The sequence below is a fragment of the Emys orbicularis genome, chromosome 4, assembly GCF_028017835.1.
Source record: "Emys orbicularis isolate rEmyOrb1 chromosome 4, rEmyOrb1.hap1, whole genome shotgun sequence".
NCBI classification, from domain to species: Eukaryota; Metazoa; Chordata; order Testudines; family Emydidae; genus Emys; species Emys orbicularis.
The window spans coordinates 95598789-95612999 of NC_088686.1; the positions used below are offsets into that span (position 1 = coordinate 95598789).

General features: G+C 41.7%; 1 protein-coding gene across 1 annotated transcript; it reads left to right on the forward strand.

The window, feature by feature from the left end:
- The first annotated feature begins 364 nt into the window (after nt 1-364).
- DEPDC7 (DEP domain containing 7) lies at nt 365-14211 on the forward strand. The gene is made up of 9 exons (XM_065403964.1): nt 365-437; nt 3901-4294; nt 6212-6339; nt 7368-7557; nt 9899-10113; nt 12763-12905; nt 13126-13251; nt 13361-13439; nt 13997-14211. The coding sequence occupies exons 1-9, from the start codon at nt 365-367 to the stop codon at nt 14209-14211; spliced, it is 1563 nt and encodes a 520-aa protein (XP_065260036.1).

Here is a 14211-nt window from a genome sequence, read left to right on the forward strand (position 1 = left end):
GATTTTATTATAACTGGCTGTCCCGTTTTAAATTATGTTTCCCCTTATCCTTTTGTTGGGCCCATAGGAACAAGGGAGACTGTAAGTCTGGCATTGGGGACAGAGCAGGGGGAGCGGAGAGGCGGGGGCTCACTCCCCCAGGCACTGGGGTGCAGACACGGTCCCTGCCCCGCCCCCGCTGCCTGTACCCCGCGTGCGAGCCGGGTCTGGAATGCGGGGCGGACACATTGAGGACGGAGCGGGGCCTAGATGAGCCAATAGGGTGGGCGCTGCTCAGGAAGGCTCCGCCCACTTCCTCGGCTAGATCCCAGCCGGACTCGCGGCGGTGGGCGCATTCCGCTTGCGGCGCTCGGAGCAGCCAGCCATGGCCGGCGTGCGGGAGAAGGCGGCAGCTTTGAATCTCTGCGCTGTGTACAGCCCGGCTAACAAGCCCCCGGGTACGGGGATGGGCGGGAGGAGGGAAGTGGGAAACACCGCGGGGGGAGCAGGGGAGTGCGGGCTGCCTGCCTGGGACTGCCCCGGACGCTGCCCTTGCTTAGTCCTGCTGGTCTCTTCTCCGCACGCACCCGCGTGAAAAGCCGCTCAGAGCGGGGCTGTGTCTGCGCAGAGGGAGCAGGAGAGCAGCGGGGGTGGTGGGACGTGTCCTTGAACCCTTGCAGTTAGGTCTGAGGGCGCTTTCCTTGAGGGGCCCTGCAAGGGTGGGGCTCACGCAGGTGTGTGTCTTTAGTGCCCCAAACCCATTCCCTATGGCGGTGTCTCTGCCCGGGGGGGGGCAGATCTCCCAGTCAGCTCCATTCTGGGGGCAGCAACGGTGTTGTGTACTCGGACCCTGGCACAGCATACTATGGTGTCACGGTTTTTTATCCTGATATCTGACATGTTCCTGACCCTAGCAGCATTGCTCCTTAGCCGGGTAGGATATGCACCTGGCTGACTATTTGTCCTATTGACACTATTTCAGAGCTTGCCTGGAGTTTCCTGAGTCCCAAACTCATGGAGAAAAGTGTTTCTGCATAGGAGGCTAAGTATCTCTGGGTTACATGCCAACCTTCCAAAGCTGTATATTGAGACTCTCTAGTTTTGTCTCTATTAACTGGTAGAGATTCAGAGGTACTTACAGACTGTAATCAAGTCATCCCTTAACCTGCTCTTTGTTAAGCTAAATTGGTTCAGCTGCTCAAGTCTGTCACTGTAAGACAGGTTTGCTAATCCTTTAATTGTTCTTGCGGCTCTTCTCTGAACCCTTTCCAATTTATCAACACCCTTCTTGAATTGTGGGCACCAGAACTGGACACAGTATTCCAGCAGCAGTGCCAAATACTCTCTACTCCTATTCTAGATTCCCTGGTTTACTTGTCCAACAATTGCATTAGCTCTTTTTGGCCATAGCATCACCTTGAGAGCTCCTGTTCAGCTGATTATCTACCACAGCCCCTAAATCTTTTTCAGTCACTGCTTCTTAGGATAGAATCCTCCATCCCCTGTAAAGGTGGCCTACGTTATTTGGTCCTAGATGGTTGTTTTCATTTAGCCATATTAAAACACACACTGTTTGCTTGTGCCCAGTTTACCAAGCAATTCGTATCCATCTGTGTCAGTGACCTGTCTTTATTATTTACTACTCCCCCAATTTTTGTGTCATCTGCAAACATTATCAGTGCTGATTTGTGTTTTCTTGCAGATCATTGATTAAAAATGTTAAATAGCGTAGGGCCAAGAACCAGTCTCTGCAGCACCCTATTAGAAACACATCTACTCAGTGATTCCCTGCTCACAATTATGTTTTGAGTCAGCCAGCTTTTAGTCTGTTTAATGTGTGCCATGTTAATTTTATATCACTCTACTTTTTTTAATTAAAATGTTGTGTGGTACCAAGTCAAACACCTTTACAGAAGTCTATTACATCAACACTATTATCTTTATCAACCAAACTTTTAATCTCATTAAAAAAATCAAGTTAGTTTGATGGGATCTATTTTCCATAAGCCCATGTTCTTGGTATTAATTATAATACTCTCTTTTAATTCTTTATTAACTGAGTCCTGTATCAGCTGTTCTGTTATCTTGCCCAGGATCAATGTCAGCCTGACAGGCCTATGATCACCTAGATCATCCTGTTTTATCCTTTTTTAAATGTTGGCACAGCATTAGAATCCCCTCCCACCCCACCCCACCCCTGTCTTCTGGAACTTCCCCAGTGTTCCAAGACTTGAAATCCACATTAACATTAACCTAATTTGGTTACAAGGATTATGAATGTGATGCCTCTCTGCCCCTATCTCCGTGGTATCAGAGTGCCCCAGAACACAAACTGACACCAGCAGGTTTCTACTGAGCAGAGTTATTTTTTTCTAATGTCAGCTTTATTAGTGTTAAACTCCACATTCAGCTCAAAGTTATCAGTCAATGAATATTGCTGCTACAAGGGTATGTGCTGCTGGATAGCCGTGACTGACCCAGTGGACGTTGACAATACTTTCTTAACTTCTGAATTTTGCTTCCATAAGTGAAACAGGGCCATGTATTTAATAAAAGGGGAGATGTTGTAACTCTGCTATATGATCCGTTTGGCTGCTTGTGGAAGTTAGTATGTGTAAATGCTACAGAGCTTTGGGGGGCATGTGTATACTAGAGAGGATGTGCTTCCTACCTGTATTGGTGGGATTTCTATCAGAAATCTGTATGAAAATTAACAAGGCGAACATATCTTCCCCTCCTCCCGCCACACTCACTGGGTAGTGTGTAGTAATAGGGAGTTAGCTAATGGTAGCACAACTCCTTTCTGAAAAACAGACTAAAGAAATTGTCCTAGTAGTGTTTCACAGCGGGATAATTCTGTCTCATCCCCCTCCCGAGATGAAAACCTGTAAACTGTTTCACTTGATAGGCCTTTTGTGCAAAATGTTACAGCATCTAGATTTAACTAAGTTTATAGCTCAGGTAACTTCTTTTTAAAGAAAAAGAAAGAGAGAGAGAAAAAAAAAAGCGCACACATGCTATTTCACTCCTCTTCCCACCAAAATTGGGAGTCAGAGAATTAGTTGAAAATAACTTCTCCACTGTAGTCTCTTCTTAAAAAAATGTTTTTTGCACCAAAAAAAAACCCAACCATGACTAATACAATGAGAAAAGAGTAAGTGAATAGAAACATCTGAAAACAATAATTTGTCATAAGTAGGCCTGTCAGTTACTAGTGTGTAACTTGCAGCAACGTCAAAAGTAATATTCTGCAGCTTTTCTTGGGGACTGACTGGCTAAGTCAATTAGTAATAGGAATATGAAGCTTTTGCTTCTAGATTATTAGTCAGAATCCAAGCCAGAGTTGTAATGACTGAAATCTGTTCCAGCTGATAGGTGTTCAGTAGCATTTATGAGATAAATTGATGATCTTGGACCAGTGCTTAGTGGGCAAGTGTCCAGAAAACACCTGTCCCTGTTTATTTAAAAAAAAAAAAAGGCGGGGGGGTTGGCATCCTGTTGGCAGCCATAGCAGAGAAGCCAGGGAGTTCCAAACATGCAACTGCTGGGATTATAGGGTCCATAGTTTTTAACTTGCTGGTGGTTTTAAATTCTGGAGAAGGTAAATGTCCGTGTAAGTGGTCCCCTATATATAACCCATGTTGGTTGTCAGTGGTGTCTTGAACAATGTACTTTGAGTGGAAAATCACAGGACGCTTCCAGTTAAGGGGCAGGAGAACTTTAGCTGTGAATAAGTAACAGGCTGAGGTGCTGGGGGATAGGGCATACACTGGTTTCATGCATAGACTTTTTTTTTTTTTTCTTGGCTGAGTGATAGTCTACCCTGAAGAGAGTATATAATTCTGAAAAACTGCACAGCAAGCTATCAGCCTGTCACAGTAAATGCCATTACTAATGCTTTCCCTGTCCTTCCGCCATTAGGTTTCAGCTTAGCACAAAAGCCATTTGGAGCAACATATGTATGGAGCAGCATCATCAATGCACTTCAGACTCAAGTGGAAGTGAAAAAGCGGCGGCAGAACCTGAAATGCTATAATAACTGTTTTATTGGCTCTGATGCAGTGGATGTCATCTTTGCTCACCTCCTCCAGAACAGATATTTCGGGGATGTAGATATTTCCCGTGCTAAAGTAGTGCGAGTGTGTCAAGCACTGATGGATTACAAAGTGTTTGAGGCAGTTTCAACTAAAGTCTTTGGAAAAGACAAACGGTCTGTGTTTGAAGATAGTAGCTGCAGCCTCTATAGACTGACAAATGTACCTAGCCTGGAAGACAGTCCATTTGAAAAAGAATACGGGCATTGTACCCATCAAAGGTTAGTACTCAATGGCATGAGAAGATAAGATGCTTTGCAGTGGGGAAATAATGCTATTTTTTGTGGGTTGTGTATTTAGGTTTTCTTGAAAGGCATCCAGCTGATTCCTCCCATCCACAAAATCAGTAGCGCATGGGTGGCTGTTACCTGTCGGAACCACATCTTCAAATGGGAAAGTTCAGTCTCCATGTCAGTTCAGTCCTTGCCTTCTCTGTCCAAGCAGTCACAAGGACTGAAATCAAGGAGCTAGTTGTGGGGAGGAGGAGATGGGATGCTTATCCACTAAGTGGATTGAAACCATCAGTCTCATCTAATGGAGGTATCTGATCACTAATCACATGGAATAACATTCAGTCACTGCAATTCTGGTGTGGATTTAGGCTAGTAATCCAGAGGTTGTCTCGTTACCAATTGACTGAGCCATGCAGTCCCCAAGAAAAACTGCAAAATTATTACTGTCTTGCCACTTTGGGAAGTCCCTAGCTATTAAAAGGACTTGTGTAAAATTGGGGCCTAATTTACACCTTTTTTAAACCCTTAAAACAACTACTTTACGTATACAGAGGTCTGTCTTCTGAGTAGCTGCAGTTGTAGCCCACACTTCTGCAAAGTTTGCACATACAACCAGAAAGCGAGACGAATACGGGTAGTCTTGCTGTCCATAGTTAGATAAATGCAAAAAAATTATTACCATCTTAAAACATTCAACATAGTCCTGTATTGATGAATGTTTGAAAAAATTTGATATATAAATGTTACTGGGACAAATTTGTCCCTGGCATATTGCACTGACTTTATTTTTGGGATGAATTTGGCCCATTCTCTTTATGCTTCTATAAAGCAGTCCTTTTCCTTCCTATTCCTAACTGCTTAAAGCAGAAATGATTGGCCAGTGGGAGTTGCTATGGTATTTCTCCCAGCATATGGTGGATAGCTGAAAAGAGGGAAAGACATTCAGATCCAGGAGGCTATGACTGGAATCAAGTAAAATATGGAAGTGGGTGGAGAGGGAGCAGGGACAGAAGGGCTAACAGCCTACAAGCATGTGTGTTCATGTTAAGTTTGTCTCACAGGCTGTCTCTGTACTGCCTTAACAATGATGTGTTGCCAGTGAGTGGCTACCACCTCTTATTGCTTCACAAACTATATCCTAATCCCAACAAATCCTTCACCGGGGGTGTGTGCTATGTCTGGAACATCCCATTCTCCTGTCTTTCTCCCATTTTTCAGAGGTCTTTTTGGAAGAGAACTCCCTGCTGCTTCAGGGGGACCTGCCAATTCCAGGCCTGAACGGGGGGGCAGGGGGGAACCAGTACACGCGCTCATGGCTCTTAGCTGGGTCCTGATAAGTGGCTGCGTCTATATGTGTTGCCTGTGGCTACAGGGAAGGCAGAAAAGCTTTCCAAACAGTGCACTGCTTTCATGCTCCCTGATATCTGTGCAGCCTAGGATGGAGAGTAGTAGCAGTGAGCTAGGGATATTGGTGACTTGCTTTCTTCCCTCCTCTCTAGCACTCTGTGCAGCTTTGTCACTTGGTGCTGTTCTGTTTTACTCCATGAACAAGTAGTAAGGAAATGAAATGAATCTCAGTTTCCCTTGTATTGTTCAAACTGGAGCAGAGCAATGAGAGCAAAGGGAATTTTAACAAGAAGCTCACAGAGGCATTTTTACTCTACTTTCGTCAGTCTTTAGGAGTTTTGTGCACGCTCTCTCTCTCTCCCTGCCCTCCTCTCCCCCTCCCCCACTCCTGTTGTTCTGCAGAATCTTACCATTCATAAGATTTTTAAAAATAAAGCTCTTTATTAATTGGCACCAAGGATAGTCACTGTTTCCTGTGTATAGATTTGATTTTTAGTAAGTAAATGGGCCCTTATTTCTGAAGTCCTGATATTGGATCACCCTTTCTCTTTGTCTCAGACTTGAGAAAATGGCATTTAATCCTCCTCCAGTCAAATCAGAAAGCTTAGAAGATCTCTGGGAAAACTTGAGTCTAAAACCTGCTAACGCTCCCGAAGTAAACCTCTCTGCAAGTTTGTCTCGTCAAGGTAAGCCAAATAAGATGTCACAACTACTTGTGGGGTGAGGAGGAAGGTAATAATACTAGTACTGCAGGCATACACCTTTCCAGTCTTAAACTGGAGGATAGATGTTAAACTAGACTCTTTTCAGTGTGTTTATGAAACTCAAAGTTCAAAACACAAGGAGAACATTGTGCAGTGAAGTTTTGTTTTAACTTAGATTCTAACAGAGATCCGTTATCTCCAGTTTAAACAATACATCAGTGTAGAAACTTCTGAGGGAGAACACGCCACTGTCATGGGCTGGCATAGATTCAAACTGGAGTCAGAAATCCTCCCTGTTTGTCAATTAACATCTTAAGCTACAATCACACCTGACTTCAACATGGACATAACTCATTGTTGGCTCAAACCCTCTTCCTAGCCCCCAAAATGTGCATATGTTCTACCCAGTCTCCAACCTTTCCCCTTAATTGCTTTATATGAGAGGGCTTAAAATGGTGGCTGACAGTTCATGTTTTCTCACTCAATTTAAACTGCTTGTAAACTTTAGATTATTGCTAGATATTTCTTTCTTTGGCTTGATTAAAATATACTTCCTGGAAACTACAGTAGACTGGTCTTTTAGTTTTCAGTTATGGAAGCCTAAAATGTGGTAGGGATTTACAGCTAAGAGTCATTGTTTGAGCTTCAGAATCTTCAACAAACCTTTTTCTTCAGAAGCCCCTATGAGTATGAATTACCTGACTTGATTCCTTATCTATGACAAAGATTGCTTGCATGTTAGAGTACAAAGAATGTAAAGCATTTCAGACTTATCCAAAGGTAATTCTCCTACTCTAACAGCTAACAAAACAAATTCTTTTATCTTGCTGTGATAAAGTGCACTTAAAGTTGATAAGGAATCCATTCCTTGTTACTGGAACCCCCTGCTAAGAGAACACTGAAATCTGTTAGAGGAAAGAAAAATATTGTAACTTGTATAATCTTTCTTGACTCTTCACTTCACTAGCAGGATCTCACTGCTTGTCTTTATACACTCCAACCCCTCCCAGTTATTAATGAAGTATGGCAAGAACAAACAATTGCTCGTCTGCTGCAGCTTGTGGACCTTCCACTTCTTGACTCTTTACTTGAACATCAAGGGGTTAGGTCCAAGCTTCCCCAACCCAAGAAGGAGGCGGGATACATCATCACAAGCAACTACATAGACAGAGAAATTCTCAAGGCTTTCAGTGACTCTCAGTAAGTAGAAACTTATTTAACTGTGAGGGCAGGAAGCATTTTTGGACCATTCTCTTTCTAAGTCACACAGAAGTCTAGCACAATGGGCCTGTTTTTGATTTATCCATAGGCACGACAGTAAAAAATGTCATAAAATCAGCCTCTATTATTGCATGAAAGACAACAGGCATGGTATCTATCTATCAGAATTGACTGGGTTGAATAGTGATCTAGTTTGCTAAGCTAACATCAGATTCAACAGATACCATTACTGCTGAACCCTGGAAGGCCTCTGAAAGCACTGATAGTTAAGTAAGGAACAGAAGTGCCCAAATATCTTAAAATGAACTTTTTAAAATGGCAGCAAAATACTACTGGTTTTTCATTTGACTTAGCAAAGTGGTGAATTCTCCAGTAAACGCCACCTTATTACATGGAGATGCCAACACTCAAAATAGGGTTTAACTTTCCAACACTTGTGTTGCGTGTTGTTCACAATCTACAAGTCAAGAAGCTATTGGACAGAACTGGAGACCAGACCTGGGACTGTGTTTAATGATTTCTCCAGCACAGAGATATAAGCTTGTCCATCAGCCACCTTCAATTATGGTCTATTTTTATTCTAAGTAAAGGGGTTTCTACACATGGTGAACTGACTTTCTTTTAGCCAATCATTCTTTTAGTGCGAGGTGGTAGGAACTCTGGTTTGATAGGAAACTTTTGAGTTGAGTCTATAGCAGTGGTCCCCAAACTGTGGGGCATGCCCCACAAGGAGGGCATGGAGGAATGTTCAGGGAGTGCCTGGTGGGTCCTGGGCCAGCCCCCCCCCCCCCCCCCCCAGGAAGCCCAAGATCCCCTGCTGAACCAACTGTGCAGTAATGGACAGATTCCATTACTGGTAAAGGGGGATGCAATAGGAAAAGATTGGGCACCATTGGTCTATGGGGAATTAGAATCATAACTCATCCTCTTCTGCTGAGTATTCCAGATATGTCATTGGAATTACAGCAAATAATGGAAAATCATCTTGAAAAGAATTAAGCGCACTCTCCCTTTTAATTTTAAAGTATTAACAGTGTAATCTTGTAAGGTAGTTTATTTTTAACTAAGGGCTTGGTCGTAATTGTGTTACTGCTGTGTCAACTCCCTGAGGTTCTAAGAGGTTAGCATTGTTCAGCATGGAATTAAACTAGTCTTACAACTGAAGTATGCAAACACAAAAAGCATGCTGAGGTATGCAGTAAGCCAACATCTTCTGCCTTAAAATTATTAAATGTAGTTTTTAAGGGTTAGCACTTCTGATCTGAATAGGTGCTGGTAAGGTCTTTCAGAGTGGGGAGAAATTAATTAGACAAAGAAAAGCACCTGATTAGAGGAGGTGACCGTAGACAGTGAGGATTGGTAACATAAAACATTTTATTTAACCATACTGCACAACAACAAGAAAACCCCTAAAAACTAAGTATGGCTGTATAATTCCTTCTTTTGGATTCTGGAAACTCTTAATCAACCATGAGTGAACAGACTGAAATATCTTAAGTATACTTAAGATATTTCAAATACTTAATCATTAGTTTAAAAAAAGCTTAACCTGAAATTGCATAGTCTATTAAAAATACAGATTGAAACCCTGTCCTTATCTGTTAAGGTCAGATCAAAGTTCAGGAATCTCTGGTCAGGTATGGTAATTACACCACATACACCTAATACAGGGGTAGGCAACCTATGGCACGTGTGCCAAAGGCGGCACGCGAGCTGATTTTCAGTGGCACTCACACTGCCCAGGTCCTGGCCACCGGTCCGGGGGGGGCTCTGCATATTAATTTAATTTGAAATGAAGCTTCTTAAACATTTTAAAAACCTTATTTACTTTACATACAACAATAGTTTATATATTATAGACTTATAGAAAGAGACCTTCCAAAAACATTAAAATGTATTACCGGCACGCAAAACCTTAAATTAGAGTGAATAAATAAAGACTCGGCACACCACTTCTGAAACGTTGCCAACCCCTGACCTAATACATAGAATGCCACTTTGACTTGGCTTGAAATACTTATAATCTCATTTAGCTGGACAAACAGAATCCTAAACTCCAGTTTTGAAAAGCAAATAATGGAGGAACAGACTTTTAAACCCTTAACTTGATCCTAAACTCTCAGTCTAGGTTCTTAGGCTTTGCCCATTACTATGATATCTGAGCACCAAACATATTTTCATTTACTGGTTTGAACATTTACATGGATGTATTTGCAGAGTCTTTTGCCCTCTGGAGACAAAATTCAGCTGGCTGACTGTTTCATGTCTGTATCTTCATAGAATTATTTCTTGGTCTTTGGATAATGGTCTTTCTTTCTAGGACTGATGAATGGCTCTCTGCAGCAATCGATTGCTTGGAATATCTTCCAGATCAAATGGTGGTGGATATAAGCAGAAATTTGCCTAGTCAACCCGATAAAGCAGACACATGGAAACTACTGCTGTTTGATACCATTGGTAGATACTACAGCCAAAAGAAGGAGCCACTGTTAAGCCATGCGTCTGACATCCACACAGGAATTGCAGAGCTGTTGGGTAAGTGAAAAGAAATGAAGCTGAGATCCCAGGTTCGTCTGGTGAGTGACAGCAGGACTGGGTACTTAACTGTCAGGCTTCAGGTTTGACTGCCGTGCTACAAAGGTATAAACTTTAGTCCTAAAAACTAAGGCTATGTCTATACTACAGCCAATCTTGGCAAAACTTAGTGGCTCAGGGGTGTGAATATTCCACCCCCCCGGGCGACATAAGTTACACACTGACATAAGCATCCATGTGCACAGTGCTGTGTCGGCGGGAGAGCTTCTCCTGCTGTCATAGCTTATGCTGCTTGCAGGGGTGGATTTTTTTTTTTTTTTTTTATGCCAATGGGAGAGCATCGAGCATTTTCTCCACATGCACTGCAGTGGCGCAGCTGTACTTAAATAGCGGTGCAGCTGAGGCCTAATTTTTGAGTAAGAGAACTCTAATTTAGGAGCCTCAGGGCCAGATTGTCTACAGCTTTACACCTGTGCAAAGTGGGTGTGAAACTCTAACATTCGGATGTGACTGTATTTTATACCTACTTTACACTTTATGCAAGATGTAAAGCAGTAGAGAATCGGGCCTAACGTTCCCATATCTACTTCCATACAACTTCATTTTGGCGTATTTGTATTGGTCTGTTAGAATTTACTGGGTGTTCTTTTAAGCCTAGTTTGGTTTTCTTTAGGTAGATATGTGTATAGCTCGCTAGTGGCTCCTCCCACACTGTGGATAATATCTTTCATTTAAAAATACTTCAGAGGTGAATAGCCTAATATGATTCACTTTAAATATGGCTATTTGCCAGGATGGGCAGGGATGGTGTCCCTAGCCTCCATTTGCCAGAAACGGAATAAGCGACAGGGATTGGGTCACTTGATGATTACCTGTTCTGTTCTGTTCATTCCCTCTGGGGCAACTGGCGTTGGCAGACAGGATACTGGGCTAGATGGACCTTTGGTCTAACCCAGTATGGCCATTCTTATGATTATCTCTGCCATCTCCTCCAGCTGCTTCCACCATCACTGCCTCAGTCTCTTCTAGGTTTGGCTTTAGCCAGCTCACTCTCATCCATGCCCCAAACTTGCCTAGACTTTACCTGAAGTGCATCATCTGAATCAGACAAGATAGAGGCATACAGCAGGGAGTCATCAGCATACTGAAAACACAGAGCCCCATCTCTCCTTACTAATCCTCTTCTGAAGTGTGCTCGCTATTCAGAGAGTTACTGGAGGAGATTACCTTTAGTCCAGTGTAAATTAACTTTTAAATATTAAGTTCAATTGGTGCCAGTCAGAACTTTAGAAGTAATTCCCTTTGAAGACTCTACAAACTGCATTACATTGTGTATGTCTGGCACAACTGGAGGTCACGCCGATATCTTAGCTATTTTTGTAAAGTTGCCAAAGTTGGTTGAGTTGTAAGTCAACCTTACAATCTTATTTTGTGGAATGTAAATTGCTAGTTGAAGTTGACAAAGTGAGATCTCTTAAATATGAGCGTAAAGAGTCTGCGTGTAGAGTGTTCTAAAATGGCAAGCCAAACAGTTCTGTCACCAGACTTGTCAAAACTGATGATCATGGTACAGGTGGAAAACACCTGGAATCTGAGTATCCAGGTGAGGAAGAAGGGGGGGCGGGGGGGGGGGAATTGCTAAAGGTTGTTTGAGCATAAATGCAGCCTGATAGTGGCAATGATCATGTCATTTAAGAATACTGAAGAACTTAAAGCAAACTGGCCTCTGAAATCATTCAGTGCATAGAATTCTATAGAAACTGCCTGAAGTAATACAAACGCAAAAATGAAATTTCAGTTAGGTGGTATGTTTAGTTTTGTGTTTATCTCTTAGTATGTGTCCTGTTGCCTTACAGGTTCAAAGCTGGTATATAATTTAAATATTTTTAAATCAACTGATAAATATTTTCCATTATAAACCTCAAATCTGTATAAATCTATGTACAACTGCATAATCTAATGGGGAAAAAATAGTTTGCTTGCATAGAAACAAATTACTCCTAAATTTTAATACAAGAATCAATTACCTTTCTAAAACAGCAGCAGAGTGAAAGAGAAACTTGCTGTTTGCCCTGTGGATAAGCTTAGGCCTGGTCTATGCTACAGAGTAAGGTTGACGTATGGCAGCTTACATAGATGTAACTCTCTGAGGGTCTACACTGAACTGTAGCTCCTGCTGGTGTAACTCATCCACTATGCTGACTTAACTCCCCCTCTGTGAGAGGCGTAGCACTATGGTCAATGTAGTTAAGTCAACGCAGTGTCAGTGTAGACAGTGTGTTGCTTACATCAACTGTTGTTGCTTTTCAGAAGCCATCGCACAATGCTCCACACTGACAGTTAAATCGGTGCAAGCGCTCCTGGTGGGGACGCACACTGCTGACGCAAGGAGTGTAGTGTGGACATACAAAAGTGATTTAATTACTGCGGTGGCTGTGTCAGTGTAACTTTGGTCAACTTAATTTGGTAGTGTAGACTTGCCCTTAATCTCTGCTTAGATATGTCTAGCTTAATGGATAACTTTATCTGTGTTTTTTGTTGTTGTTGTTGTTGGTTGATTTCCTAAAAATTAATGTTTCTGGACTTTGATCTTTCAAAAAAGAAATATAATAGGAGCATGAACCTATTCAACTTTGTATTTTGTCCCAGTGAATGGAAAGACAGAACAGGCTTTAGAAGCAATTCAGCTCTACTTGAAGCTTTTGGATAGTCAAACTAGAGAGGAGTTTAGGAGGCTGTTGTACTTCATGGCTATTGCAGCACATCATTCTGAGTTCAAGTTGCAGAAAGAGGTAAATTTAACATCCAAGATTTCTAGCACTCTTATAACTTCCAGCAGATTTGTAATATCTGGGGGGATTTACCTGTGTCGTCTTATAATTTAATGTTGAAAGACTGTATACTAAAAAAGTACGCTAAAATGAACAAGGTGATGCTTTTTTGTTAACCATATTTAGTAAATAAGAAAACTATAGCGCTACCCTCTGACTATTCTCTGTCACTATTTTGTAGAGTGACAACAGGATGGTTGTAAAAAGAACATTCTCTAAAGCTATTGTCAACAATAAAACTTTATCCAAAGGAAAAACTGACCTCCTAATTTTGTTCTTGGTGGACCAGCAAAAAGACGTTTTAAAGGTAAGACTGAGAAAGCAGCCACCTTAGACATTTGAACTAAACTACATCTCAGATCTACCTAAAACATTAACCATAGAAAATATTTGTATTTTCTACTCTCTTGTTCAAGATCCCAGCAACATTACATAAAATGGTTAGTGATAAGCTGATGGCTGTACAACAAGGACAAGATCCTAGTAAGGATACAGGTGAGTGTTTTAAAATTGCCTTTTAGACTATAGATAATGTGTTTTAAAAGTCATTCTCTTTGTAATCTGGACAAATATGTAATTTCACTAAAAATGCAGTCTGAGACTGCATCAAAGGATCCTTTTTAAAACTGGGTGTGTCATGAAAGGTACAGAACCATCTTAAAGGCAAACATGCCTGTAAAATCTACAGCAGGGGTGGGCAACCTTTCAGAAGTGGTGTGCCGAGTCTTCATTTATTCACTCTAATTTAAGGTTTTGCGTGCCAATAATACATTTTAACATTTTTAGAAGGTCTCTGTCTGTAAGTCTATAATATATAACTAAACTATTGTACGTAAAGTAAATAAGGTTTTTAAAATGTTTAAGATGCTTCATTTAAAATTAAATTAAAATGCAGAGCCCCCCGACTGGTGGCCAAGACCCAGGCAGTGTGAGTGCCACTGAAAATCAGCTTGCGTGCCACCTTTGGCATGCATGCCATAGGTTGCCAACTCAGGTGGCTAACTCTGTCCTATTGCTTGTAAATTATCTGACTGTCTTTCACATGTCTTTAGGCTACACCTTCTGCCAGAAACTTGATCAAAGTGAATATCACTACAGTGTACAGAAGACCACAAAAGCTGAGCTGTTATCTTTGCTAAAAACTATTGATGAAGATACAAAAATCTCTGCCAAGGAGAGAAAGAAACTGCTAGGTCAATTTCATAGTAGCAATCCAACTATTTTCATGCAATATTTTGGTGATAGAGTTACTAATATGTGTGTGTAA

Bases quoted from the DNA above. Each gene is read 5' to 3' on its own strand.
- DEPDC7 (XM_065403964.1), top strand. From the start codon at position 365: ATGGCCGGCGTGCGGGAGAAGGCGGCAGCTTTGAATCTCTGCGCTGTG. The intron at 4,295-6,211 runs GTTAGTACTCAA...TCTTTGTCTCAG, and splicing joins GGGCATTGTACCCATCAAAG to ACTTGAGAAAATGGCATTTA. The intron at 13,440-13,996 runs GTGAGTGTTTTA...ACATGTCTTTAG, and splicing joins AGATCCTAGTAAGGATACAG to GCTACACCTTCTGCCAGAAA.